Raw genomic sequence first — 27,700 nt, 5'->3', positions numbered from 1 at the left:
TAATTAATACTCAATGTATTATATTGAAAAGTAAAAGAAAGAAAATCAGTACTACAATTAATGTGCTCTATGAATTTAATAATATCTTCTTCCAGGCCTCCCCACAGAATAAAAATATCATCCAGGTATCGAAGGTAAAGTTTAATATAAGGCCAAAATGGACCATCAAATACATGTTGTGTTTCCCAACCTAGTAAAACCAAGTTAGAATATTTCTTTCTTTTTTTTTAATAGAACCATGTATTATAAAAAGTTTAAAATATACTTTTACATACAAATTACAAAAGCAGCAATAAATACACAAGTTTTCTGGAGACAGTTCTCTTCACTGTAGGACGATGAAGTACCATTTTTATCTCAGCTGTACAGTAAGCAGTCATTGCACAGCATCTTCTCATAGCTCCCATCAAAGGCTGTAACCAAGCACAAGGAACAGCAGATTCTGCTACAGTAGCTACATGATTTACTGCAGCTCTGACATATTAATCGATCACACTGGGTACATTTATCAATGGCACCAACAGATCTCATACAAGCAGAGCAGGCTCTGGAACATGACTGGAGTATAGCTTTGTGTGATGCAGATATGCTTTTCAACAGCTTTCCATCTTTGCCAGTAACGGTCTGTCCACACCAGTTGCTTGAGTCTTGATTGCCACCGAGGCTAGTAATCTGAATCAGTGTACAGGATTCACTATTTCTCTGCAGAAGGCCATTCATGAAAGCTTGTGCACCACTGAACAGCAAAGCCTTTGTCTTCTCAAATATTTCTTGCTTGTATTTCTGCCCAAACACTCCCTGACTCAGCTCTTTCTGACCAACGTGGATTTTAAACTGTAATGGTGCAATATCACCAAATGGATTTCGTCATTTAGGCATGTTCACAACCCAACTTAAAAGCAAGTTATCAAAGCACAAACAAGTTCTTTAAAGCATAAACTATGTATGTATGTATAAATGTATTACTCTATTTACCATTTATAAGTTTATTATATAAACAAAATAATTATTGAACAAGGTTTTTAAATAGAATTTTGTGTTTTAAATGAGACTCATGGTGCAAATACAAGAAAACATGCATACATTTTAGGTTTATATATAAACATTTTTTTAGTTGTCATTAATTCAAACAATATATATAAGGTTAATTAATTGTAGCAATTTGTTTCTGATGAAGTCTCTGTCACAGAGATGAAAGCGCTAAAACTGGTGGTTTCAATAAAGATGGATTATTTTTGCATTATCTGATTGGCGTCCTGGATTCCTGGTTCACCTAGAGCAACTTTAGTGATATATATATATATATATATATATATATATATATATATATATATATATATATATATATATATATATATATATATATATATATATATGTATATATATATATATATATATATATATATATATATATATATATATATATATATATATATATGTATATATATGGGTCTACCTCGATCCAACAGAATTACATTTCTCTGAAACATAATTAGGCGATCTCATTTTTTCTGAAAATGCATTTTCGCAAAAAGGCAACTAAGTGAGCAGTAATGGAGGCTGTTGCTTAGATCACAGCACAGTGGGGATAAGGGAATATTTCCTTTCCCCCACTGTAGTCGATCTTGGAGTGAGAATATATAAGTAGCGGGGGTGTGGGGGGTGCAGGGGGGCTTTCACCCTGCATAAACGTGGTTAGTGTTTTGTGTGTGTGTGTGTGTGTGTGTGTGTGTGTGTGTGTGTGTGTGTGTGTGTGTGTGTGTGTGTGCGTGTGTGTGTGTGTTTGTTTTCGGGAAAAAGAGGTTGAGAGATTGTTTCATAGAAATGTAATTTTGTTTATTGAAATGAGACCCACACACATATAATATATATATATATATATATATATATATATATATATATATATATATATATATATATATATATATATATATAGGTCCACTTCTAAATCTTGAAAGCTCATATCTTGAAATTCAAAATATTGAGTCCAAAATCTTGAAAGTTCAAAATATTGAAAACTCAAAATACTGAATTTCATAATATCGAAAAGAACTACAGGATACCAACACTTACTATACTCCACCAGAAGTACATAGAGAGACAAATAAAAGATAAAGCATATTAGTTTACTCCAAGTATTAACAGGAGTCAAGCCCCCCTGCAACCCCCACACCCCCTGCTACTTAAATATAGCAACTCCGAGATCACACTTTACTACACTAAGATGAGTTATGTTGTACTATAGCAAATTAAAGGGGAACATGACTAAGGTTACAACAAGTAGTCATGAAGCACGTAATGGTATGTTTGCCATTTTCTTAAGTGGAGTGCGATCTCAGAGATGATATATTTAAGTAGCAGGGGGTGTGCGGGGCGTGTTACAGGTAGTCCAAGTAAATGTGAGGGGGGGTGACTTGAACAATAGACTGGAAGTATCAGAATATGAGTGGATACGCTGAATACTGATAAAGAGCCTGGTCTAAATGAAACTGTCAACTTGAAACCAGTTTTGAAACAAAAACAAATGTGTCTTTAAACCTTGGATAGGGTTAACTTGCTAATTGCTGGTTTGATTAATAGTGTATTTTTATTGGTGTACTGTGTCTTTTATTATTGCATTTAAACTTGTGCTTCTGTTTTAACATTTTATTACACACTGAAGAAGAGAGTCCTACCCGAAAGCTTTGTGTTTTTGAATGTGCTATTAAAGATTTTACCCTGCGACATTGCTGGTTTGTTTTTTTCTTGGCGAATGTTTATATAAGTGACACATAATATGACGCATTATAAGGTTTACTCACTTGATGGAAAAAAGTGCAAAGGAATCAGCACTTCAGTGTTACATCTTAGTTCTTATGCAATTATATAACACTGCACAGCTAAAACATTCAATACTTTGTCCCTTTTCAGCAAAAATTACAATTCCATACAAGCAATAGTCAGTGATCTTCTTAAATGAAAGTGCTTAAAGGCTTACAGAGAAATTATAAAAAACATGCGGTGGTGGTGCTGCAGTAGCGTTGTCGCCTCATAGCAAGACGTTGTCCCGTTCGATTCTCAGCTAGAGCATCTTCTGTGTGGAGGCATACGTGAATGGGGTGTGCCTTCATTGAAGGTTGTGCGTCAGGGCTGGTAACCCGGTACATAAAGATCCACTACCAATCATTAGCGGATCGGAGTTCTGCTGTGGCGACCCCTAACTGGGAAAAGCCGAAAGACACCAACAAACAAATTAGTGAAATATTCATTGTATGGCTCATGTAAGATACTATTTAGTATTAAGTGTGAAGGACATCAGACTAAGGAATTTATTACCTAAAGATATTCCATGACTAATGAAATAACATGAAGGTCCTTATATTTGTTATCACATTAGAACATGAGGTGTTATCTCTTTTGAGTCTACATGTGCAAAGATAACAATGCAGATTGCAAAGTACTTAGGATCGCGTTAGTTTTTTGCAGATTATAAATTGCATCGGTTACTGCTCGCTTTTTATCCTGCCATTTATGCAGAAGACTCACTATATGTTCTGACTAAATCAACAACTTGTATGGCCTTTTTCATTTAGAAGTCAGTATTTTGTTTTAGTGCATTTGAACATTGAGATACTCGGAGCCTGGGAGAAACTGTAATCATTGCGTCTTTCCAGACATGATTTTATAGCAAGTATGCGTCCCAGTTTCTTTATTTCCTACATCTTTCAAAATTCTAGCTATTATTGTTATATCTTTTAAGGAGCATTCGGTGTTCAAATGGCTACATATAGGTCACTTTCTGGTTTTCTGTTTCCGAGTAGTTATTTAGAACTAAATCAGTTACAGATGGTTATATGCACAAACAGTATGTCCAGTGGTGGGGCCGCTCTATGGAGCAATTCTAACCAGAAAGAAAAAAACCTTAGAACTCATTAAAATCAAGCTCTCATCAAACTGCAATAAATTAAAGCTTCTAAACTACATGTCTTAATAACTGTTCAAGGGACCTGTTCCACAAGAGTAAATACCCTTCTCCTATATGCTCTCTGCCTTCGTTTGCTGCCCATTGATCCTCTCCCCGCTGGTTTTAGTGTCACTTGTTCGCCTGTATTGGAAATCCTCAACATGATGGCAAGAGTGGACTGGAGGGCATTCATCTGGATAGCAATGAAGTTGATTTATGCCTTGACTGCCATCCTGCTAATGAAAGTGTTTCTAGTAAGATTATAAATCCATCCTTTGTGGCTGACATGAGCATCCACATCACCACAGGACCTCCTATACTCTGTGTGTGTGTGTGTGTGTGTGTGTGTGTGTGTGTGTGTGTGTGTGTGTGTGTGTGTGTGTGTGTGTGTGTGTGCGTGCGTGTGTGTGTGCGTGCGTGCGTGTGTGCATGTGTGTGTGTGTGTGTGTGTGTGTGTGTGTGTGTGTGTGTGTGTGTGCACCTGTCTGCCTGCTTGCCTGTGTCTCTGTACTTCCACTCACACATTAATAGGGACTGCTGTCTATGGCATGAGAGTGCTGTCCTGTCTGATTTTGGTGTGATGTAAGTCTCCACTTGCATGATGATTGCATGAATAAAGTTGTATAAACTTAAAACTCCAAACATTTACTCATAATTCACTATAGTAGGTAGGGACACTACAGGTACTATGTCCTAACTGATATCCTTGACGGATTGCAGTATTAGGAATTATCATGCATAAGCAGCATCACCTACCACATTCACTGTAACATTAGCACTGCTATGCGTATCCTAAGTGAACTGTCCAATAACAGTCAGACTTTGATAAACTATCCTTCATCTACACAAATGTACTCGAGCCAGTTTGTTCCAGGTTCTGAGAAAATGCATTGATGCCAAAACATAAATCACACACACACACACACACACACACACACACACACACACACACACACACACACACACACACACACACACACATACACAGACATTATCACTATATCAGGCATGCCATGATGTTTATGAGAATTGTGTTTAAAGCTTTTATGTGGGCAGCCAACACAAATCACCTCTTCTTTGTGACCCTTTTGCTATTTGGAGTAATAATGTTTAAGGATATTAAAAAGAGTATATTAAAGTCTAATGTGCCTAAAGCATGTTCCAATATGCATGTAGTTTGTACTGGAACCAAAATAATTTAGTATTTATAAAGCAGAATTTTAAGATACAGAGCTATATGCCTGGTGTCTGCTTAAGCAATGTTCTCTTGTGATGCACTTTGTTTTAGTAAGAAATGTTATTGTATTCTAATATTAAAGTTCCCCCAGCCTTTCTTTCTCTTTTAGACTTTAATATTCTAAATGGAAATGAAATTTTGTTAAGTATGATCTAAGTACAAATAAACAACTTGTCACATAATGGAATTTTAATAACGTAATATAATCATTACTTTCCAGGTGTGTGGTTCTATGTTGTATATTGCTGATATTTTGCAAGAACAGTTTTACAAAAATAATGTGTGCCACAGCATATGATTCTCACCAGTTCTACTTTATTTTTCCACCTATGGTGACAGAAATTGGCTGCTAAAATGCTATAGCCAAAAGAAAAAAGTTCCAGACAAAAATGGATCTGAATTCCATTTCTGTAGGTTACTGTGAGTGAGGAGTAAACAAGCCAGAGTAAGTTAAGCAGGTAAGGTATTCTTTTCTCAGCTGGAGGTCCATTTTGTAGTTTTTCATCTGATGCAATCTCAAACTGGAACCAGGCAAAAAATCACTTTGTGCATCCAAATGCTTTTAGAGCTTCTTCAAAGTGGCTTTTTCTTTTGTTGTTAATTCAAAAATCAAATGAAAGGTGATGTTCAATAAACTTATGTCTGTCATGAGAACTCTCCTAAGACCATTAGCATTTTGATGGCTCTGTAATTTTTAATTCAGTGGGATTTTTCAAAATGTCTTGCACGTCTTTCTTCAAACAAACCCTACTTTGCCTGCTTAAATGATGCTTAATACACTCTTTTTGCATTTCAGCAGTGTGTCCTAATCACATGGGTATGGCAGCTCTGATGCAGGGTAATCAGGGCTCTGAATGTCTTACATGATCAAAGGAGCTGCTTTATTTTCATCCTTGTAGGAGGATAGAGAATGATTTGCTTTGATGTCATGTCTGCATGCTGTTTCCAAACAGACTTACATCTGATCATGAGATTTAGTTTTTAATAGTGGTTCTATAACAAGCAAACTTGATGACACTGCTGTAGAATGCCCTACCGAGAAGTGCACATTTAGTGAAGAAGAATTTTCTAACAAAGCTGACAAAATTTCATCTATTAAAAAGTCTTAAAAATGTGAACCTTGGTTTGCAGAATCCATGTGGACTTACAGGTTATTGAAAATAGTTTTTGGAGCTGTACTTGTTGCTTATTCAAAATTTTTCATAATATAAATTTTCTTCAAGCTTCACATTCGGCTTTTCCTTTATATTACTATTCTGAAGTTAATGGCCATTTTCAAATCTGAAAAACATGGGTTTAGGAATTTTTGATTTTAAATTATTTTGTAAGGAAAGGAATATATTCTGATGTGTTCTTAAGAAATGATAACTGTACAATTTGCTGCCCACTACCTGAATGACACATTAACATATTATATCTACCAAGAAATAAATACAGATGTTCCATCTTGGATCTATTATTTCTATTTTCATTTATTAGGATTTTGAATGGGATTGTCATGTCAAATTAATATCATTAGGAAATAATATAGGAACTTAAACTGCATCCAAGAGGAAACTGTCACTCTAATAAGAAAAAGGGGCATTAACTTTTCCACTGCTGTTAAGGTCATTGCACTTTTTCATCTAGCAATAGTTCTTTGTTATTTCAGTATATTTGTTTCTCTTTCCAAGGTACATTAAGAATTTTCAGCTCCAATTCATATGCTTAGGTCTTGTCTCTCATTGCTACCTTATCTGTCCATTTGCATTTTTAGTTTAAAAATAACTATAAAGTATGATGACGTTATGTGAAAAAAATATTAAAGATAAAGATGCCCCACTTTCTTGCATTTAATTCCTAATTCCACCAGGCTACTGAGTGCCTTCATCAATTTTCAGTTTGTAGGTGAAAGAGCATTGCTTGCTTCAATTATTTGGCAGCAGCATTTGCCTCTTCTGTTCCTCAGCTGTCTCAGTCATATCTTTGTGTGATAATTACAATATTTTCTCTTAACTCTATAATATCATATTCTATTTCTCTCAAATATTTCTCAACAATGCTTTCCAACTGTTACCATTTCGTCTTTGTAGAAATGATCCTTACCATTTAACAAGCAATGTGTCTAATTCAGAATGCCTGTGCCCTGTAATTCAGGATAGCCTATGTTTATCATTTGCTGTTTCAGTCTCTCTCTCTTTCTCTCTCTCTCTCTCTCTCTCTCTCTCTCTCTCTCTCGCTCTCTCTCTCTCCCTCTCTGCATTATGTGCTGTCTGTCATTTCCTCTTTTCCTGTAGTCAGTACCTATTGCCATCTGCCATTTTAATTACTGCCATATGGATTTTGTGCAACCTCCAAGTCGTAACATCTAGCAAACAAAATGTTGCATTTGAATTGCTTTCCATTCTTTGTTGCCTGTACACCTGTCCCATTCATAAATGTGAAGGTTGTCTCTGTGAATTACACATTCTAAACCATTAATAGTTGGTCTAACTTTCCCTTGCAGTCACAAATACACATTTTCATCTACTAAACAAGTTACAATACATGAAAAATGATGTTTGCTTTTTCCACTAAAAAAAAAGTTTACATTGCAACATAATATTTTCTATAATATTCTGATTATTCAAATGGATTTCTCTCTTATTAAAGGTTTGCTCAACCAGACATTCTTTTTTTTTCTTTTTTTGAGATTTTCAGGTTCTCCTATAAATGATGCCCTACAGTAATCAGGCACCTTACATTTAACTTCACCAGGTGCTCCATTTTATCACATCATTTCATCTGTATCTGTTTACATGGACCATATCCTATATGTGCTTTTCACACCTTACTCTAAAACTGGCTTGTGTATTAGCCAACATGGAGCACAATGTTCTGTATACAAGGAAATAGCATACTAGATTGATGTAGGTGTGGTTGTCACTAGGGATGTGAGGGTGATTGGTGGGGTGAGCACTGAGGATCTTTATGACATTAGATAGTCGGGCAGAGTGAGAATCTGGCAAATAGGTGAACCTCACATCAGGATGGGTGCACACAGTAAACATGCAGGGGTTTAGCAGTCGTGAATTCTTGCAAGAAAAATGGTGGGCAGTATGTTGGCCTACAATAAATACATGACAACACCATCATTTGTAGCCTATATACAGATATATATATATATATATATATATATATATATATATATATATATATATATATATATATATATATATATATATATATATGGGTCTACTTCATATGACCTAAATTTCATTTGACTGAAATTCATTTTACTGAAACCAAAACACTGAAAGTTCAAAAGACTGAAAACTCATTTGACTATAACTCATAACACTGACACATTAAAGTAAAAGGTATATGCCCTTTTCCCCACTGTAGTGTGATCCTGGAGTTAGTATATATAGTTGGTTGTATGGGGGGTTTAGGTAAATATTGTTTTCTGCAACGAGTTATTCATGGGAGTTATAAATATCCATGTGTATGGTTTAAAATGTAAAAAGTATGTGGGGGCTTCACCCCCCTCCAGGATTGAAGTAGACACATATATATATATATATATATATATACACACACACACACACACACACACACACACACACACACACACACACACACACACACACACACACACACACACACACACACACACACATCACACAGCATAAGGTAACTATGAAAGGTGGTGTATGTGTGTCTAAGTTGTCTAGCTTTGCTAGTAATGTGCTGCACACATTATTAAGCCAGATATCAGACCAGTGCTACAGAAGTTAGAAAATGATGAATTTCATTACTATATATGAAATTAATACTATAAGATTCCCCAGGATTTAACAAAATCCATGTAGGCACCATGTAGAGCCTACATGGATTGTATCAGTGTTCGTGGTCACGGTTCCCCCTTGGCAGCGAGCCATGCATATTAATGATGACTTGTTGTCTAGGGAGAGCCAAGGAACATGGTTACTGAATCAGTGTAGGAAAGGTGTGGTGCTAACCATGGCTGCAGACTCCCTGCAATATCCTTTGATTCATTTTTATTTTATTCTTTTTCCTTTGTTATATTTTTATGATTTTTTTTTTTAAAAGTATGTTTGCATAGCGCAGAGAGCAGCAATGCCAAGCTGTGCTCACATATAAGTTAGCAGATACCTGCCAGACATCTAAAAATAGAAACCAGATGTAATTAATTATTTATTTAAAGGTGTGTTTAAGCATGTCTAAGTGTGTTTGTGTGGCGTGGCGTGGTGCTCAGCACTGCTTATATGTAGCTCAGTGGTATATGTGAAGGTATACCAGACTTCTTAATATCCTCGTAGCTAAATGGGTAGAGCTACAGCTTCATGTGCAGTTTGTCCAGAGTTTGAATACATGGAAGGGAAAATATGTATTAAATTTTGATATACATATTATGCATTTTTTAGTAACAAATGGCCCCACTGGGCTCTGCCAAGAGCGGCTCAACTATGCTGAGACTTGCTGCAGGATGGTTTCCAGGGCTCAAAGTGTAAGGCAGAGGCCTGAAACCAGCTCGCCAGAGAACTCACCAGTATCACTGGTATTCCCTGCAGAGGTGAGCAGTGTTTTCACCACCATGATCAGATGAAAGGATGGAAGAGGGGACTCTTGGACACCTGGGTCAAAGAAGCAAGGGCAGGAAATGCCCCACAAGTATGTAAGTAATTTTTCCTTTGTTTTACTAATATGTACTCTGAATGTCTGAAAAACTGGTATGCTTAATGGTGTGCTTCTCTCCAACAGCTACAGCTGAGAGGGCTTGCGATATTGAGTCCCATGCCAGGCACTTGGCCAGATTGCACCCCGTGTGTGGTGAGTACAGATGCATTTTTTTAACTGTAGTGAAATAAGCAAGAAAGAGTAAAGCATTAACTGCAATAAAGTATATCCAGTACAGTTTGCAGTGCAATAAATGTGGACTTAGATCTGTAGTACAATAAATGAATAATGCCAACTGTAATGCAATAAAAACAGGAAACAATACCAATAATTGCATTAAAGTATATACAGTAAAGTTTGTAGTGCAAAAAATGTGGAATTAGACCTGTATTACAATAAATGAATAATGCCAACTAGACTGCAATAAAAACAGGAAACAATACCAATAACTGCATTAAACTATATACAGTAAAGTTTGTAGTGTAATAAATGAGGCATTATAGCTGTATTGCAATGAATGAATAACGCCAACTCTTGTAGAATAAACACATGAAACAATACCAATAACACCAAGGAAAATGGTGTACATCAGGATTGTGTTGTTGTAACCATTGCAGTAGATCTGTATGCATTGAGGCTGTAAGGTAAGGAGCTGCAGTCAAATATAACACTGTCATAGCCAGAGAATGCAAATGTAATGGCTGCAATTTGAATTGGCTAACTAATAGAAGTACTGTTCAAGGCTGTCTGTAAGCCAATATTGGTCACATAATGCTCTGTCATCCACAGACATGATGTAATAAACATATATGGGTGAGCTAGCCCACTCCATGAGCTGATATTGTTTGTTGGCTTCACAGATATGATACCGAAATCTAGCTTACCTACTATCGGTGTTATGCTTGTATTTCATGCATGTCCATTCTACTGTCACTGCAGTCTAGTATAACACTGTAGTAGTACAACCAGGTCATATTTTGGTTCCAGGCGAGCTCTAGGCAAATATCAGTCAATTAGTAATCAGGAATGACTCAGTATCCCAGTTTGTTAAATTCTCTGTATACAGTTAATTTTGCCACATACAGTCCAGGGCTCAGATCCAGTGGTATGTAGCAGTAAATATTACAGTAGCAGTCATATAATGCTCACAATTTCTCTTTTCACAGGAACTATAGGTAAATGGGTTAGGTAGCCCATAGTATGAGTAGATAATTCTGTATTTAGATGTCACCGACTGTTAAAATTCTTAAGAAGGGTTCCTATTATATAATCAAAGATGCAATCCTTCAAATGCATCTGGATAGAACTTGAAAGCCGAAACAGCAAAATAGCAAAACGGCTTATAACAATTTCTTTCCCTGGGAAAGAAATTGCTTGGCCACATCAGTTACTTTGCTGTTTTCGTCACTGTAGTGCAATCGCAGAGTTGGTATAGTTAAGTAAGGGGGGGGATGCCCCCCACATTATGTAATGTTTTGAAGTTTTTATTTTTTTTTTGTGGAACAGCGATTTTTTTCCCTGTGGAAAAATTGCTGTTCCAAGTGTTCGGGATTCTAATCTTTCACTTACATGAGATTGATAAATCAGCATTCACTTTTTTAAGCATTTTCTGATTTAATATATACCCATTAGGAAGAATGTGTTCATCAGCAATGTTCAGTCAGAAATAAAATGTGTAATCCCGGTTTGGCTGTATGCCTGGAGTGTCTGTAAAACGTTGGTGCAGTCAATTAATACATTTTGTGCATCTGTTCCATGCAGCCACTGCTATTGGGTTCTATTCCCATGCCTGCCAACTAAGGCATGACAGCTGTTTAGTGTCTGTGCTGTACACATACATGTCTCTCAAGTGTCACAATTTCACTTTATGTAATTAATAATGGGTAATCCATCTGTCACAGGATTACCATGAAAATTATTAACTAGATTGCAAATTATCACCAAATCAGCCCACAGAACACCTTGGTAGTTAAATAGGTCCACCTGAGGTGCAAGTGCTCTGTGTAATTGTGTACCCACAGTTGTTACTGCTTGGCCACTAGTGTCCCATGCAAATAGCTTGAGAGGTATGTACATGCTACATCAGCTATAGGACACTTGTAGTCACTGTACACATAAACAAAATACAGACCTGTAGAGTAGATAATAGAACTGTTGTCAAAGAAATAACCGGAAATGTTACTAATGGATTGTTTTCTCTCTCTCTCCTCACCCCTTATCTTCATTTATTTATTACTGTTAATCATTGGTTATGGTTTATTATTAACATATGTTGTTACATTAACTGTATTTTGGGGCATGTGTTTTATTATTGTTTTGTTTTATAATCATTGCATATTAACATATCTTGTTAAATTATCTATTTTGTTGGCGTTATGCTGTAACTGTTGCTGGCATGCTGTTAACATACTGACTGTTCTGTTATTTACTGTTGTGTTTCACATGATTTGCATTGATTTGTAATTGGGTTATTTCCAATGTTCTGCCATGCTGTTTTTATTAACAATTATTTGTTCACAACTAACCTATACTTATTGCTATACCTCCATTACTGCAGCATGTCAGGGTAGGTCAGTCCCAGCTGAGCTGCCTACCTTGCCTCAATTGGCAGTGACACCTGGTCGTAAAACATCTGGGACCCAGAGTGGTGGTACCGCATCCGCTGCTCCTGTTCTACCTGCAGCATCAGGTGGGACTGCCTCAGGGGACAGTGCCCAGCCTCCCCATAGTACCAGTAGCAGTGGGGGCATTTTCATCCAGGATAATCTGCCGTCATGGTGTGGATTGTTCACTGGAGCTATGAATGCCACTTGCACCAAATTGAGGGCATGCTGCCAATCTGGTGGAGCCCTGGCGTCCAGTCTCCAGCACAGCCACCCTTGGGGCAGTGAAAGACCAGTGTCAACAGTCCTATGGGTGCCGACATGAGTCATGCTACTGTAGTCTGGAGGCACGTGTGACTTGGATTCCACAACACCATCCCCATCCAGGATGATTACCCACCTCATGTGCCACACACCAACCCTGTCTACTGAATTATCTGTCTTGTCTGTCTGTGAATGCATCCTCTCCTACCCAACTTATCTCCTCACATGTTCTTACGTCCCTTCCCCAACATTCCAGTCTCACCTTAATAAAAAAAAAATGGCACCTGTCCCCCAAAACATACCGCCCCATATATAGCTCTCCATTTTACACACATGTCCACTGGTCACAAATGAATTGGTCCAATTGGCTTGATAATGTAGTTATGTTGTCCTCACCCCTCTCTCTGGGGTTTGAGAGTTCAAATTCATCTACAAAATCTGTCAAAGTGCACAACTGTTTCTGTACAATAGACTGTTGCTGTACAATAGATAGATAGCTATGTTTCTTTCCTACACCCTTCCTGCACATCTCTACCTGCTTTTCACTATGTTTTTCCCCTCTGCTTACCCGCATTTCACAACTTTTCTATCTCCCTTTTCTTCTTTTCTTTATAGTTTTTAGTGCAGAGCTGTGCATTTTGCTGCATTGCTCAGCTTTGCTTAGCTCAGCTAAATAGAGCTCTAATGAGTATATGTGTTTATAACATTATAAGTCACATGTACAAAATAAACACCTCTGCCATGTTTTGAACCCAAGCCCATCACACTGCAATAACTCGTCATGCCATGCAGATCTTAATTAAAGCAGGTGTTTGCATCAAAACATAGTGATTGCCACTTGCAGTCATGAGGCGTGTCTCAGCAGAACTGCATGTCACACCACACCATGCAAACTGGAATTAAAAATTAATGGAATAAATGGCAGTTTTCCTTGGACACTGGTCCAGTATTACACCACTAGACAGCCAAAGACATAAAAATGGATGTAAGTGAGGCCTGTGATAGCAGGTAAATGTGCCGTTGTATCAGCAACATGTAGAAAGACACCTGCTAAGGTATCAATGGCAAAGAACATGTTCAGCTTGGACCCATATGCAGAAATACAGTCATAGAAAGCCATGCACATATTGATAGATGCAGACAATCTAACACAGCCTGTATGTCTGCACATATACCTTGCAAATACACCTGCTGTAGCAGTGATTCAGTAGAGCAGTCTGTTAAATACCTTCCATGCGGTACATTTTGCCACACACAGTCTTGGGCTCAAATCCAATCTTGTGTTGCAGTTCAATTACATTATTGCGAAGACAGCAATCAATGACTGAGTTATGCAATCTTTATCTGCAAAGGTTACTGCTAATTAATGAACTACTATCAGTTTTGCAAGTCAAAGGCCTGCAGGTGGGGTCACACTGCACATATCCATATAGCATAACTATATGCCGCATACTACTCTGTTATTGTCACTGTTGCGTAACAGATGTACCTTAATGACATGCCTCGATTAGACTGTAAAGAGTACCCTTACCCTGGCTCTACTGTGATGACAGGGCTGCCACAGCTGCCACAGTTATATGTACAGCTTGTTGTCCTCCAAAATGTTCGCATCCCCCCCCCCCCCATGTGGTCTAGGCTGCAGCAGCAACTGCAGCCTGTAGCACACACACCTGTATGTAAAGGTAGCTACTACAGACCTAGCATACCTCCCAACCTCCTAGCACAATTAATCTGGATACAGCCATACTTAATGGGGGGTAAAAGTCCACAGGTTGGGGCATGCTTTGCAGTTTGCTCCTACATTGATAGCAAGTTAATACAATAGCATCTATTGTATTAGCATGCATATTCAGAGGGTATGAAGTCTGACACTCAAATGTGTGTCTTCCATTACTGACCTCAACCCACAATGTTTGTCAGTGAATTGCCAGATGACCACAATGTCATGGGACACTGACCACACATATGAGGTAAAACTGTGGACAAACTGCATAAATCTCTCTACAGTTGACAGTTATGGTACCTACCCTCTATGATGCTGTAGTCTCCACACCTCAGTAATGTCCATCTTAACAGCTATGAAAGGGGCCCAGGTCTACATGAAGGCCTTATATATTGCACTGTGGTGCCATGTCATTGGCCAGTGATAGTGCAATTCAGCTGTTATGGCTATAATTACCATAGCAGAGCCACAGATTTATGCAAAAGCAATTACCTGATAATGAGCAGTACCTTAAAAAAGCAAGCACTGAGGCAATGAGACTTGCCTCACACAGAGACCGTATTTTCAAAAGATTATCAGAAGCAAAGTTCAAAAAAGAGTACTGCACTCAACCAGGTATGTAATTATAACAGAATGCAGATGGGAGGATGGAGGTATGGGGAATAAGGATCACATCAGTAAACCTGTCTTAGATCTGTGGTAATGACATGTCATTGATACTCAGCTGTCCTACACCTACAGGCATGCCTCTCGAATGTCCCTGATTTCCAGTCACATATTAGCTCTGTCCCCTTTTTTCCCACCTACAGTGGTTGGCTGTTGTAGGAAAGCTAGTGAATTACACATAAAACATAGTCACAGTAAGTATGGGTGTACAATATCAGATGATGAACACTAATTTAACTCCTCTCATTCTGTCAGTGTCTCACATAAATAGTTCTAACATTTTAAAAGTATCCCTAATTGTCCCTGATGCACTCTGGCTAAGTACATGATCCTGTTTACGTTGTTCCATGTCTGGATGAGAGCTATGCCTAACATAGCTGTCAACCTGTTATGGCAAAATATTGGAACAATGCCATAATTAGTGGAGGGACAAAGACCCAAAATTAGGGACACTGTAACTATTGCTCATACAAAGTAAGAAAGTGAATAAAATAACATATTACAGTAGCATAACTGTGTTCTGAAGGGTATGATGTCTTAAACTCAGATGTCTGTCTTTATATTCTGACATTAGCCATCAATGAATGGCCAAACGTTTGTTAGAAATCCACAATGTTATGAGAAAAGGACCAAAACTATGAAGCAAACATCTTGACATTCTGTAAACATCTGTATAGTTAAGAGTTATGATGCCTATAGGGAACATATACTACAGCAAGTCTGCATTGTTTTTGTATGAGTCTGTGTGGTTTACCATACATAAAAGTGCAGGTAGTAATGTACTGCTTCTGTCATGGTTTTCACAGGTGACTGGGGAGGTTAGATTCTGTCCCATCACAACCTGATGCCAGTGTCTCATCGGATTCTGATGATGATGGTGACCATAGTGAGGCACAGGTGGGATTGCTGGGGGCTGAATCTGTCCCAAAAGTTGACATCCGTCTTCTTTCATCATTGTCACCAAACACAGTCAGTATGCCCACACATACCCAGTCCCAAGAGGCCACAGATAGTGGACAGTCAGAAGGTGGTGACAATGAACAGGGCAGTGTGACAACTATGGCATCAGTGAGTGTAGACACTTTCCATAGCCAGAAAGCTGGCGAGGTCTGACATAGGCGGATTGACAGGGGTGCTTGTAGGAGGACTGCTATCCATCCACCACCTGTTGCAGGTGTCACATCATGGTCATTAGGTGCATGTTTCAGGCCATCATGGAGACACAGACACATTCTGAATGCAACACCAGATGGAAGCTTAGGGTTATGGACACAGCACAGTCTGACATCCATGACTGCCTCCACCTCTTTGGAGACACCCTGGATAGGTTCACTGATGCAGTGGACAGATGGTGGGCTGAGACAGTGTCTGTCTTGGACCACACATTGTCTGTGCTGGTACATCTGCTTGGAGTTGGGCGTAGGTCAGCAACACCATCTGCTGAGTGTCCATGAGGCTGCACACAGTCCCGCTCCCATAGTGGCAGTACCTCCAGTGCTACAGAGGGAAGTGTGCTTCTCACACCGCAATGTGGCAGGCCATGGCCATGTGGTGCTGGGTGGTCCCATGGGGACAGAGCCCCAGCATTTTGCAGTCCCTGTCAGGTACTAGCACCACATCTGACCTTGTGCATGGTGGTTCCAGTGCTACCCCCTAGCAGAGCCTTTTTCCGTGTTCATGGCCAGAGATTATGAACTGTCCACTCTACAATGTATGGTCCACAGGTGTCAAACATACACATGTGTAGGGCTAGCACTGGGCTTGACTATGTGCACGTACACACTCAAACACCACTGTTCCATGCAGGTCACCAACAAACACACACAGCACCTCTACATGGCCCATCTAACCCGCACCCCTTCCTGACTCACACACATGTTGTCAACCATTTGGCACAGCCAAGGCCTCTGGCACATCCACACTAAACCCTGTGCATATGATGATACCTGTGCCACATCCCTGCCATCTGTGCCATTGATGCAAGGAAATGCTACAATGTGTCTGATGCACAGGGTGTCTATATTATGTGACATGTACTTGTGTAGTGTAGTATTGTTTTGCCATGCCACTTGTTGTGGGCCCCAACAGGTACTGTATGCTGGCATGTGTCATGATTACACATCACACGTTATGCATCTTTGTTGCATGATGTTGGACTGGTGGTAGTGATAAAGAATGACAGGTGTGTCACAGACCTGTGAATGTTTCTGTTCCAGGAGTCTGAGGGGGTAAACTATGGACACATGGTGGCAATACAGTAGCACAGGATGGCATGGCAGCACAGCAGACATATGATGTCAGCAAGGTATGGCAATATGCATGCATGGCTTTCAAGGTGCATATTTTTAGAACAGTCTATCAAGGACAATGGGGCAGTCAGCATAATCATGCATTAATACGTTGTGATAAAGTCTGCTACACTTGCTACGTGTCACCTGGGTTTTCTGAACTTACAAATCTAGAAGGTGTGGCAATGGAGTTTACACATCTACAAATATCCTGTATCCAGGTCAGACTGGTGGCAGACATCAGTTATGATTATGTAGAGGAGGGCAATATAGGGCCTGCAAGTAGTCACAGCTCCATAAAATGCATAACCATCACATGGAGATAGCCCATATGGGCATGTCCATAGTGCTGCGAGGGTATATATTAACAGACACAGAATTTTCTGATGTGAAATTAGAACCCCTGCTTATCTACAATTTACACACTACAGCTTGCAGTACTTATTGCATGCACCATGGAGTTTTTCTGATACTACAGCATCCGCCAGCACTCTTAAGGCGGATGACATCAGCAGGCCTTGTAGAGGAGGCAATGTAGAGGCCAGCAGCTAGTCACAGGGCCATAAAATGCATTACTACTGCACTGAGATGACCCATATGGTCATGTCCATAGTGCTGCAAGGGGATCCATTTACACACACACACACACAGTTGGCTGATGTGAGATTAGAACTCTGACCTATCTACTGTTACACACTACAGCTCACAGTACTTATTATATACGCCACAGAGTTTATCTGATGTTAGACTGTCTGCCAGTGCTCTTAAGGTGGATGACACCAACAGGCCTTATAGAGGAGGGCAATGTAAAGGCTAGCAGCTAGTCACAGGGGCCATAAAATGCATAGCCATTGCATGGAGATGGCTCATATGGGCATGTCCATAATGCTGAAAGGGGATACATTTACACACACACACACACACACACACACACACACACACACACACACACACACACACACACACACACACAGTTGGCTGATATGAGATTAGAATTCCTACCTATCTGCAATAAAACACTATAGCTTGCAGAATTTACCACATGCACCACAGGTTACATCTGTTGTATATGTGAATGCAGGCACAGTACTTGTTCAGTATGCAAAGTAGCCTTGTGTTAGACAGCATATGTGGCCTACAAAGTGATATTGCTTGGTACTGTTATTGTATCTAGTGTCCTAGGAGTGGGGTACCTGTTAATAGCCCTGCTATGTGTGCACAGTTACCAGTATGGCCATATGTAGCTGGTTGCAGATAGATAGGCAACCATGTGGTCAGGGACAATATGGCATGTCCAAGCCATGCATTGAAACCATTGTACATTACAACACCTGCTCTCCTGTGTCTGTCTACAAGGTGACATTCCACAGGCACAGAGGTCTGTGGGTGAGTGCACTATGTACTGTTGCGGCCTTGGTCATCTTTCTTTGGACAACTGTTGTAATGTGTAAGTGCAGATAACCTCAGCATTCCAAGGGTATACATTCTTACATACCCACATATCTATCTATATATATATATATATATATATATATATATATATCTGTGTGTGTCTACATATATATATATATATATATATATATATATATATATATATATATATATATATATATATATGTTGTTGTGTCTTTCGGCTTATCCCGGTTAGGGGTCGCCACAGCAGAACTCCGGTCTGCTAATGTTTGGTAGAGGATTTTTACGTACCGAGTTACCAGCCCTGATGCACAACCTTCAATGAAGGCACGCCCATTCATGTATGCCTCCATACAGAAGACGCTCTAGCTGAGAATCGAACGGGACAACGTCTTGCTGTGAGGCGACAATGCTACCGCAGCACCACTACCGTGGGTTTTATATATATATATATATATATATATATATATATATATATATATATATATAAATGTGTATAACAGGGATGTCTCAGCAAATGTTGCTGTGTGTGAACATTATGTGAATGCGTTGGGTAGATATATGTAGAGAGTCCATGTATTGTAATTTATATAGCTACATATATATATATATATATATATATATATATATATATATATATATATATAGATACATATATATATATATATATATATATATATATCGGTATCATATGTATATGCAATATATACTGATTGATACATTAATTATATGTGAAGGGATAGGGACCGACAGATACATATATGTAGCTGTCTGTATGTACAGATGTATTTACACCTAACAAGTCTTTGTGAGGAAGAGGCAACAGACTTGCACTCAAGTTAGGTAAGTGTAGGAGTTTGCGCAATGGGACTGTCAGTACCTACAAGGTGACTCCAGGCCAGAGCTACCTGTATTCCGGTCTGGGATATTGTGTGCTGCAGACATTGGCTATTCCACCTGTTTCCGCCGTATAGCATTTCCCTGAAATTGTACAAGGCATTTCCCTGCTGTGTGCTGTACTTAATATGTGACTGAGGTACATAATGTAACACCCCACACAGTGTGACAGTCTGCATACCTCTCACTGTACATGTTTTTGCAGAATGTCCAGCATTTCACCCCATATGTCTGGTCTGGTCCTCATACATTTGTGGTATTCTGGTAATATATTGTGTAATGCAGTCACTGAATTGTACTAACTGCTGACACATTTAACTGAAGGCCTTTATATCCTGCAGTTAATCTGTTCTGTTGAAACCTGCTGTTATACTAGTCACCTTCTAGGTTCATTAGAGCATGTGTAATGTCTGTCTGCAGTTTTAGCCCTTTGTCCCCCCATTCTCTCTGACTTTGTCCAGCTTTCTTGTAGTAACAGATTGAGGGGTATGACAGTCTTTGGGAATACCACCATACGAGTAACTCACATTCAAAAAGGTGTGGATGCTGCCAAATTCAAACCATCGACATCATACCCCATGTTAACGTCTCTATCTCAGTTGCCACACCAGCCACAACGCAGAGAGGTGTCATTCCTCACACAATCAACATGATACAGACATACATTGCCACCCCTGTGTTACATGAGACATACAATGTTTGGCCAGGTTCTATGTCACAGCCCTGGAATTGGCTGGTCTGCTGATATATTGTTGTAGACTTACTGTTGCAGCAGTTGTGTGGGAACACTGATGTGTTGGGGGTAGGGGACAACTAATCCATGCTCTGCTTGCATAGACAGTTGTGCAACTGTCCTGTGACCCTACTGTTTGCCATTTCCCTTGAATAATATAGTGGATTTTCCAGCCATGTGGCCTAGTGCATATTATGGAGCACATACTATTGGACAGAATACCTGCTGTCCCAAGTGGCTGTTAGATCTGCCCAAGTAACCCAGTAGCCCACTATATTCCCTTGCATGTATGCAGCAGATCTATACATATGCCACCATATTTTTGTAACCCTTACAAGTGGTGTATAGGTGAGTGACTTACCTTGTGAATGCAGCAGTTGACAAACCTGTAGTTTGGGGCTGACTCTGCCTGATGCATGCAGTACACAGCCAATACGTGGTTAGGTACAGATTGTGTGGGCTGGTTGGCATAATTTTTACAATAGGTATGCAAGTTGGAGTAAGGTGTCAGTCCCTAGGTCGTCAGTGCAGTACTATGCATTGTCTCTTGGCCAAGGCCAGAGCATACAGGGCATGCCTACATCTGCCTACAAGGACATCCTTAGGGGATTCCGTCCTCTGAGTCCCCCTGTGGGTGTGGCAGTGGGGACCTTGGCACTGGTGGGGGGGTTATGTATCCCTTTCCTTTGCTGATCCTGCTACAGCTGTTTCTGCAGGATCATATTGTGTAGCATGGCATATACAGTGAACATCTATGCACATGTGGCTGGAGAGCATTGCAAGGCTCCACCAGATATATCAAGGCACCAGAACCGTGACTTCAGCAGCCCAAACACATGCTCTATGATGTTCCTAGTTTGTGCATGTGCCTCATTAATGACATTCTTCTGTGGGTGTGTGTGCATTTCTGATGGGTGTCATTATCCATGGTTCCAGTGCGTAGCCAGCATCCCCTCAGAAAATGGCCGTGTGGAATGTCCCCTCTAGCAAACATCTGGTACAGCTGTGATGTATGCCAGATACTGGAGTCATGATAACTGCCAGGGCTGCCAGCACACAGATTCATGATAATGCCCTGGGCATTGCACATGACCTGGCAGTTGATTGAGCTATACCCCTTGCAGTTGACGTAGATTCTACCCTCCTCACCAGGTTGTGCCTTATTGTGTACATGAGTGCAATCTATGGCACCCAGTACATCAGGGTAGTGTGCTACATGGTAGAAGTGTTGCATACTGCTGGCCTTCTCTTCAGGGGTGTGGGGAAAACAAATGTGCTCAATGGCATGTGGTGGCATAGCATCCAGGAACTGGTGGAGGACCCTAGATGCTGATGCCTGTGAGACCCTCATAATTTCCCCTGTTGGTCTTTGGAAGGTACCTGTAGCTAGTACCCTAACAGCTACACATACCTTTGTTTCCCCTGGGATGGGTTCCCCTCTGTTTGCTCTGAGTCTGAGATGAGGGTGGCAGAGCTCAGTTCTCATAGCGTGTCTCTGTCCGCTCTGTAGCGTTCTACAATATCAACCCCTGGAAGGTTAGCATGGGACTGAACACTCTTCTCCTTCCAGGCCTACTGTCAGCTGCAGCAGCAGCAGCATTGACCTCAGCATCTAGCACATACAGATGTAGCAGACCTGCAGCAGCCCCTAGCATTCCTTCAGCTAAATATGCCAAGTCTGTACTCCACTGGTGCAGAGTATGGGGGTGAAATCAGATTGTAGGGTGTATGCAACCTCTATAGTGCTGTGCTGTAGGCACAGCCTGTGTGATTGACTACCTATGATGCATTCCACCTGCCAAGCACATCATTATGGACTGTTAATAGCTCTAGTTTAATTGAAACAAGGGTCCTCAGTAATTAATATACCACTGGATTTCTCAGCCAATTTTTTTTTTTTTTTTTTGTACAGCCTTCCTCGCTCAGCACTGTGGTGCCCCACACAAGCATGCACCATGAAGGTAAACAATGCTCAGAAGTCACTGCACACACCTCCATGAAAGGTTATGCTCAGCATAGTGTGGCATGCTGTGCAAACACACTGGAACACATGCCCTGAAGGTAAACAAAGCTTATCAACCAGTGTACACTCTCACCTGCTGAGCACAGTGGTGCACCATGCACACAGGTGCTGCTGAGCTCCAATAAGTTTACAGGTCCTCAGACCCCCCCCCCCCTTTGATATCAGCTACCTCTTCTCTGGACATCAACATGGTTCTCTGCTTACACAGATGGGATCTGTGAACATGGATACCCATTTGTGCTATTCAGTAACCCCACCTCATTTGCATAGGGATCCATGCACACAACCTGGAAACTACACAAGTCCAGGCCCTGCCTCATTTGCAACAGCACCATTCCACCATTGTAGATACTCCACACAGGGTCCTATAATACATTACTATCACATACTAATAAATTTGTTTTTTACACTTTTTTTATATATTTTTTTTATAACAGCATGTTTGCACACTGCAGTGAGCTGCACAAACATACCCACATCATTAAAAAAATGTATTTATTTTACGTTATTTTCCATACAGTTTTGGACGCATGGTAGATACATTTGCACATATATGTGTCTGCTATGCTATTTCTGTCCATCAAACTGCACTTTTGCAGCCCTTGTTTAAAATCCTGTACACTGAATTTTTAAGTGTACACTATGGACTCCAACAAGGGGTTTGTACAACTGTCTATCCACTTGCTGGATTGCTCTACCTCCCTAATCTGCATGGAATTCACCTGCATATGAGGTGATTTGCATGCCACAGATACTTCCATGTTGGCACTGTGGGCGTGCCATCCCAGCTCTGTTTACTGGATGGCAAAACTGCTTACTTTCCTGTAAGCAGTGTGCCACAATACTTACACAGAAAAAGTCCATGTAGGCTTTATTAAATTTCCCCCTTTATTCTCAGTGAAATCTTTTGCTTGAACAGATGAGTATGGGGGACAGTCCAACAAGTCTTAATGAACTATTAGTCAAAATAACAGCTAAAGCAAGCAGTTATAGACCTTTGCTTTACTTTTGATGATGGTTTCCAGGGGATTCATTGAAAAGAGTCTATAGTTTAATCTGTAGTTAAAATGCCACATAGCAGTTCAGAAAGAAATAATTGTCTTTCCTTAGCAGTCTTCTTGGACATGGGTTCCAGGTTTCCATGGTGTTCTGGACTCATGGAATATCCCAAATACAGCTGTCATAATGGTATTACAGTGCCATGTGAAACAGTTGTGACAGCCTCTGAGTCACTCAGTATCATGTTCCACATTTCTTTATCTGGCCAAGGGTAGGGTTATTCAGTCATCCCAGAAGATCCTGTTTGTTATATGAGAACTGTTTTTTTTATTATTGGGTAGGCAGCCAGGATTTTCTTAGCAGCTAGAAAGGCAAAGGCAATGGGATAATTCACCAGGAAATCAAATGCAAAACTGCAGCTTCATTCCAATGACGGCCCTTGGGATTGGAGCTGTATGCACATTATTTGGCACATTGGGACAGATTTTTTGTGTCATTGCCTTGGAATTTGTTCTCAATGTATTAATAGCGGCTTTGTCAAAGTCATTAAGAGCGTAATTTATTTGCAAGTCCACAACCATACTTTCAGTCTTGTTTCACAGGTGGTTTAGCATATTATCATAGGCTTCCAATGAATTATATATCATTAAGCCATGTACCAGACATATTACCCTGCCGTTACTTGCTTTAAGTTCTTCCATTGTGTAGTGTAAATCTGACTACAGACACAAGAAGGTCACATCAATGAGCTTGGAACATATCTGTAGAGACCTTTTAGGTTTTCCTATGTGGTCATGACTATGTTTTAACCTATTATTACAGAAGCCTGTCAGATTAAAAAACACATATTCCTCAGGGATAGACATTTGGCTGGACATATATGATGTATCTTGTAATGATTTTCTTATCACTTTTTTTTTTCCACATATTTCTTTTTCAAAATGGTTTATGTCAGGGACCTTTACTGAGACAGATTCCACACATCTGCTGGATGTGCTTTATTGGTAACTCACTGTATGATTGCAGTTGGCCCATATCTGTAGGGATTGCTTTAATTTTAATTTTCTTGACATGCTCAGTCTATAGCAGCTTACAGAAATCTGACATGTGGTTATGACTGCAAGATTGCAGCAGATGTACTCCATATTGTTTGTTCAGACTCACTGCATGAGCTCCGTGCAGGATCAGTACAATTACCCACCATTTTGGAATGGAATTTAACACCATATTTTTGGGCTTCTATTTCTGCATTTGCTGGAGTAACTACACATTAACAATGGTAGTGGGCATAACTTCTTCAGTCTTCCAAATGGCTCAGGCAGTACTGCTCCAGAATTTAGCACCATCTTTCCCCAAGTCAGTATCACAAAGGTATGGATCCCTGGCTGTGGTCAAGATGACCCATGACTGATTAGCAACTGAGATGCTGGAGGAAATGGTGGGGTGGGAAAAAACAATATTTTCTCAACTCAGCCATTTTTTGTTGGGAGAAGTGCCTGCAATCTGAAGGGGGGGGGGGTGACTGCACTGCAGACTGACTTTAAAATTCATATTGCAGTGTAAGACTAAAGTTAATTGGCGTTACCTGTCTTGATGTGTGTGACATAAACATCTCTGCCCAATTCTTTTATTACGAAAACTCCCTAAATGCATAACTTATATGATATTGCAAACAGCTCCACTCTACATTTCCACATTTTATTTCCCATTCTTTCTATAGCTAAGGCAGTCCCAGCCATGCCTGGGGAGGTAGGGGAATACTGCGGTAGACAAAACAACTAGGTAATTGAAGTGAAATAGCAGATGACCAATAGGAAGTCATGCAGATGGTGGGTGATAAAAATGTAAGACTCCATCTTTGGAAGACTTTGGATCTTCATTATAGAGGGTATTGAAAGTATCCATGCATTTTTTTCTCTATCTTGTATTTCCTTTGATTTTTTTTTCCTCTCATCTGTCCCTATAAGACCCTGCTGTCCAGTTTTTGATTTATAGGTTCATAGGCTAATTGGTGTATACTAGGCTAACAGCAACTAGGGTCCTTAAAAGCCTAGCAATGCAACCCAAAATATGACTCATAAATATGATATATATTTGATTTATTGGGGGTGATTTATTGACTGCCTCTGTCCATCAGAGACATAGAAGCCAGACTAGGGGTGAATTTCTGATTACCCATCCATAGGTCTAAGCTGAGCTTAAATAAGAATAGAGAAGAACACTGCTTCACATGGAAGGGGGGGCCTGTTCCATGGAACAGACATTCTCTGAGAACCATATCTGTTTCTCCAACATGTCCAGTTTATGTTGTAAACAAAATGTTGGTCTTTTAATCTAGTAGTTCTAATTCTGTTTGTTTTGCAGGTGTGCAAAAGATTCATCAAAACAGGATCCATGGAAACCTTGTATGCCAGGCAAGGATCAACTCTCAGAAGTCTATATAATACAAAGGAAAGAGTCAGGCCTTTGAGGCAATCAGCATAGGATATTGTGTTTACTCCCTGTATTCATTTTGTAAGAAACCTTTGGGGCCTTTCCAGTTGCTGCATGTGTCTGGTTAGGTACATACCAAAGGGGGTATTATACACTATGATGGGCCTGTTGAGGGTCGAGAACAGTGGTATGATGACATCTCTGGACCTAGATGCTATTCCCTTGCTTATAAGTGGAAAAACATAAAAGGATGTTCTTACTACCTTGGACACATATTGGTTGAAGGCCAGGTTACTATCTATATGAGTTCCTAGATCCTGACTAGGAATCAACTTTTAAGCATATTTTATTGATGATGCAGTTAGCTGTGGTGGCAGACTTCCAGAAAGGTACTATAATGCATTTCTTGTTATTGAGTTTTAAGCCATGACTTTGGCTCCAAGTGTTTGCCTGTATTAGACCTTCATGAAGGGTTGTCTCAACTTGGGGGGATTCAATGGCTGATACCAGGTTGCAATTATCTGCAAACTTGGTTAACCTTTGACATTGGCTTTCACATCTGAGAAGTAGATCCCAAAGAGGAGTGGGCTTGGGGGACTCCGCTGGTGACAGCCCTCTTTGTGGAGTTGGCCTCACCTATTCTAACCTCTTGAGTTTTATCAGTGAGCCAGCTAGTCATGCAGCATGTTTTAAAGGGGGTTATACCTAGTTCTGTAGGTTTGTTGACAATGTCTGTGTGAAGTATTGTAGCAAATTCTTTAGTCAGATCTAGGTAGGCAGCATGTACAGTTTTACCTCATCCATTGTATTAGTGACCTTTTCAAAGAAGTCCACTAGATTTGGTAAGCATTGTCTTTCTTTGACAAAGCCAAACTAGGATGGATCCAGTGTCTGGAGGTCTTCTATGTCCTTGTTGATAATTCCCATGGCAATTCCTTCCATGACTTTGCAAATAAGCCTAGTTAGACTAATAGAGCTGTACCTTCCAGGATCTGTTAAAGGCCCTCCCTTATAAGGAGGGATGACTGTCGTAGTTCTCCATTCACATTGCACAAAGCCTGTTTTAAGACTATAATTAAATAATGATAACAGAGGTCCTGATAAGTTGTATTTTACATTACTCAGGAGGCATCCTGGGATGTTATCGGGGCCTATTCAGGCCATGTTCTTGGCTTTAGTGAGTGCAGCCAGTACATATTCCCTTCTTATAGTTGGAGTGGTTATCTTTGAGGGTATTATTGAGGGGGATGGTTAGCAGTGAGAGAAGGGGGTAAAGTTGGAACTGAATTTGTCCACTAACAGGTTTGCTATATCACCAGGCTCTTTGAATATGACACCATTAACCATCAGTTCAGCACATTGTTGTGTGCTGCCCTTGAGGTTTCTGACATAGCTGTAGAAGGCATTATGCTTAACTTTCACCTAGTAGGATAGTATAACCTCAAAGTTTACATTGTTTGACCTAATTAGCCCTCTCAGTTACCTATTTACTTTGATGAGAGAGTTTTATCTTACCTTTCTTGATTTTTTCCAGATTTTTTTCTTTTTGTTGTATATCCTCTTTAATTTGGGATGCCACTAGGGTGGTTTGTTTCTCGGGCTAGTTCTGGGCTTATTTTTAATAGGTACAGCAGCCTCTAGGCAGCCATTGACATCATTGTACAGAGTTTCACAGAGCAATTCAGCATAGGCTGGTATGTTCTCCGGGTTTAGAAGGGCATTGAATTTTTCACAAACCATCACTTAATAACAAGTAATTAGCCTTGGAATAGTTTCTAACTGTTACTGGTTTTAATAGGATTACGGAGTTGATTTTTAT

At 39.9% G+C, this 27,700-nt stretch overlaps 1 protein-coding gene across 1 annotated transcript in view; it reads right to left on the bottom strand.

Annotated features, from left to right (window-relative positions):
• Nucleotides 1-313: 313 nt before the first annotated feature.
• LOC122816271 (apoptosis regulatory protein Siva-like) overlaps nt 314-27,700 on the bottom strand; it is a 42,467-nt gene continuing 15,080 nt past the window's right edge. Inside the window, exon 2 of the mRNA XM_044089008.1 lies at nt 314-869. Within this exon, the coding sequence (XP_043944943.1) occupies nt 358-869 (512 nt within the window). The 3' untranslated portion in view covers nt 314-357. The remainder of the gene's footprint in view (nt 870-27,700) is intronic.

This window comes from Protopterus annectens, chromosome 12.part0 (genome assembly GCF_019279795.1).
Source record: "Protopterus annectens isolate FY-2018-M chromosome 12.part0, PAN1.0, whole genome shotgun sequence".
Taxonomy (NCBI): Eukaryota; Metazoa; Chordata; order Ceratodontiformes; family Protopteridae; genus Protopterus; species Protopterus annectens.
The sequence above is the reverse complement of the archived record's forward strand: the minus strand, read 5'-3'. Positions and strand labels throughout refer to the sequence as shown.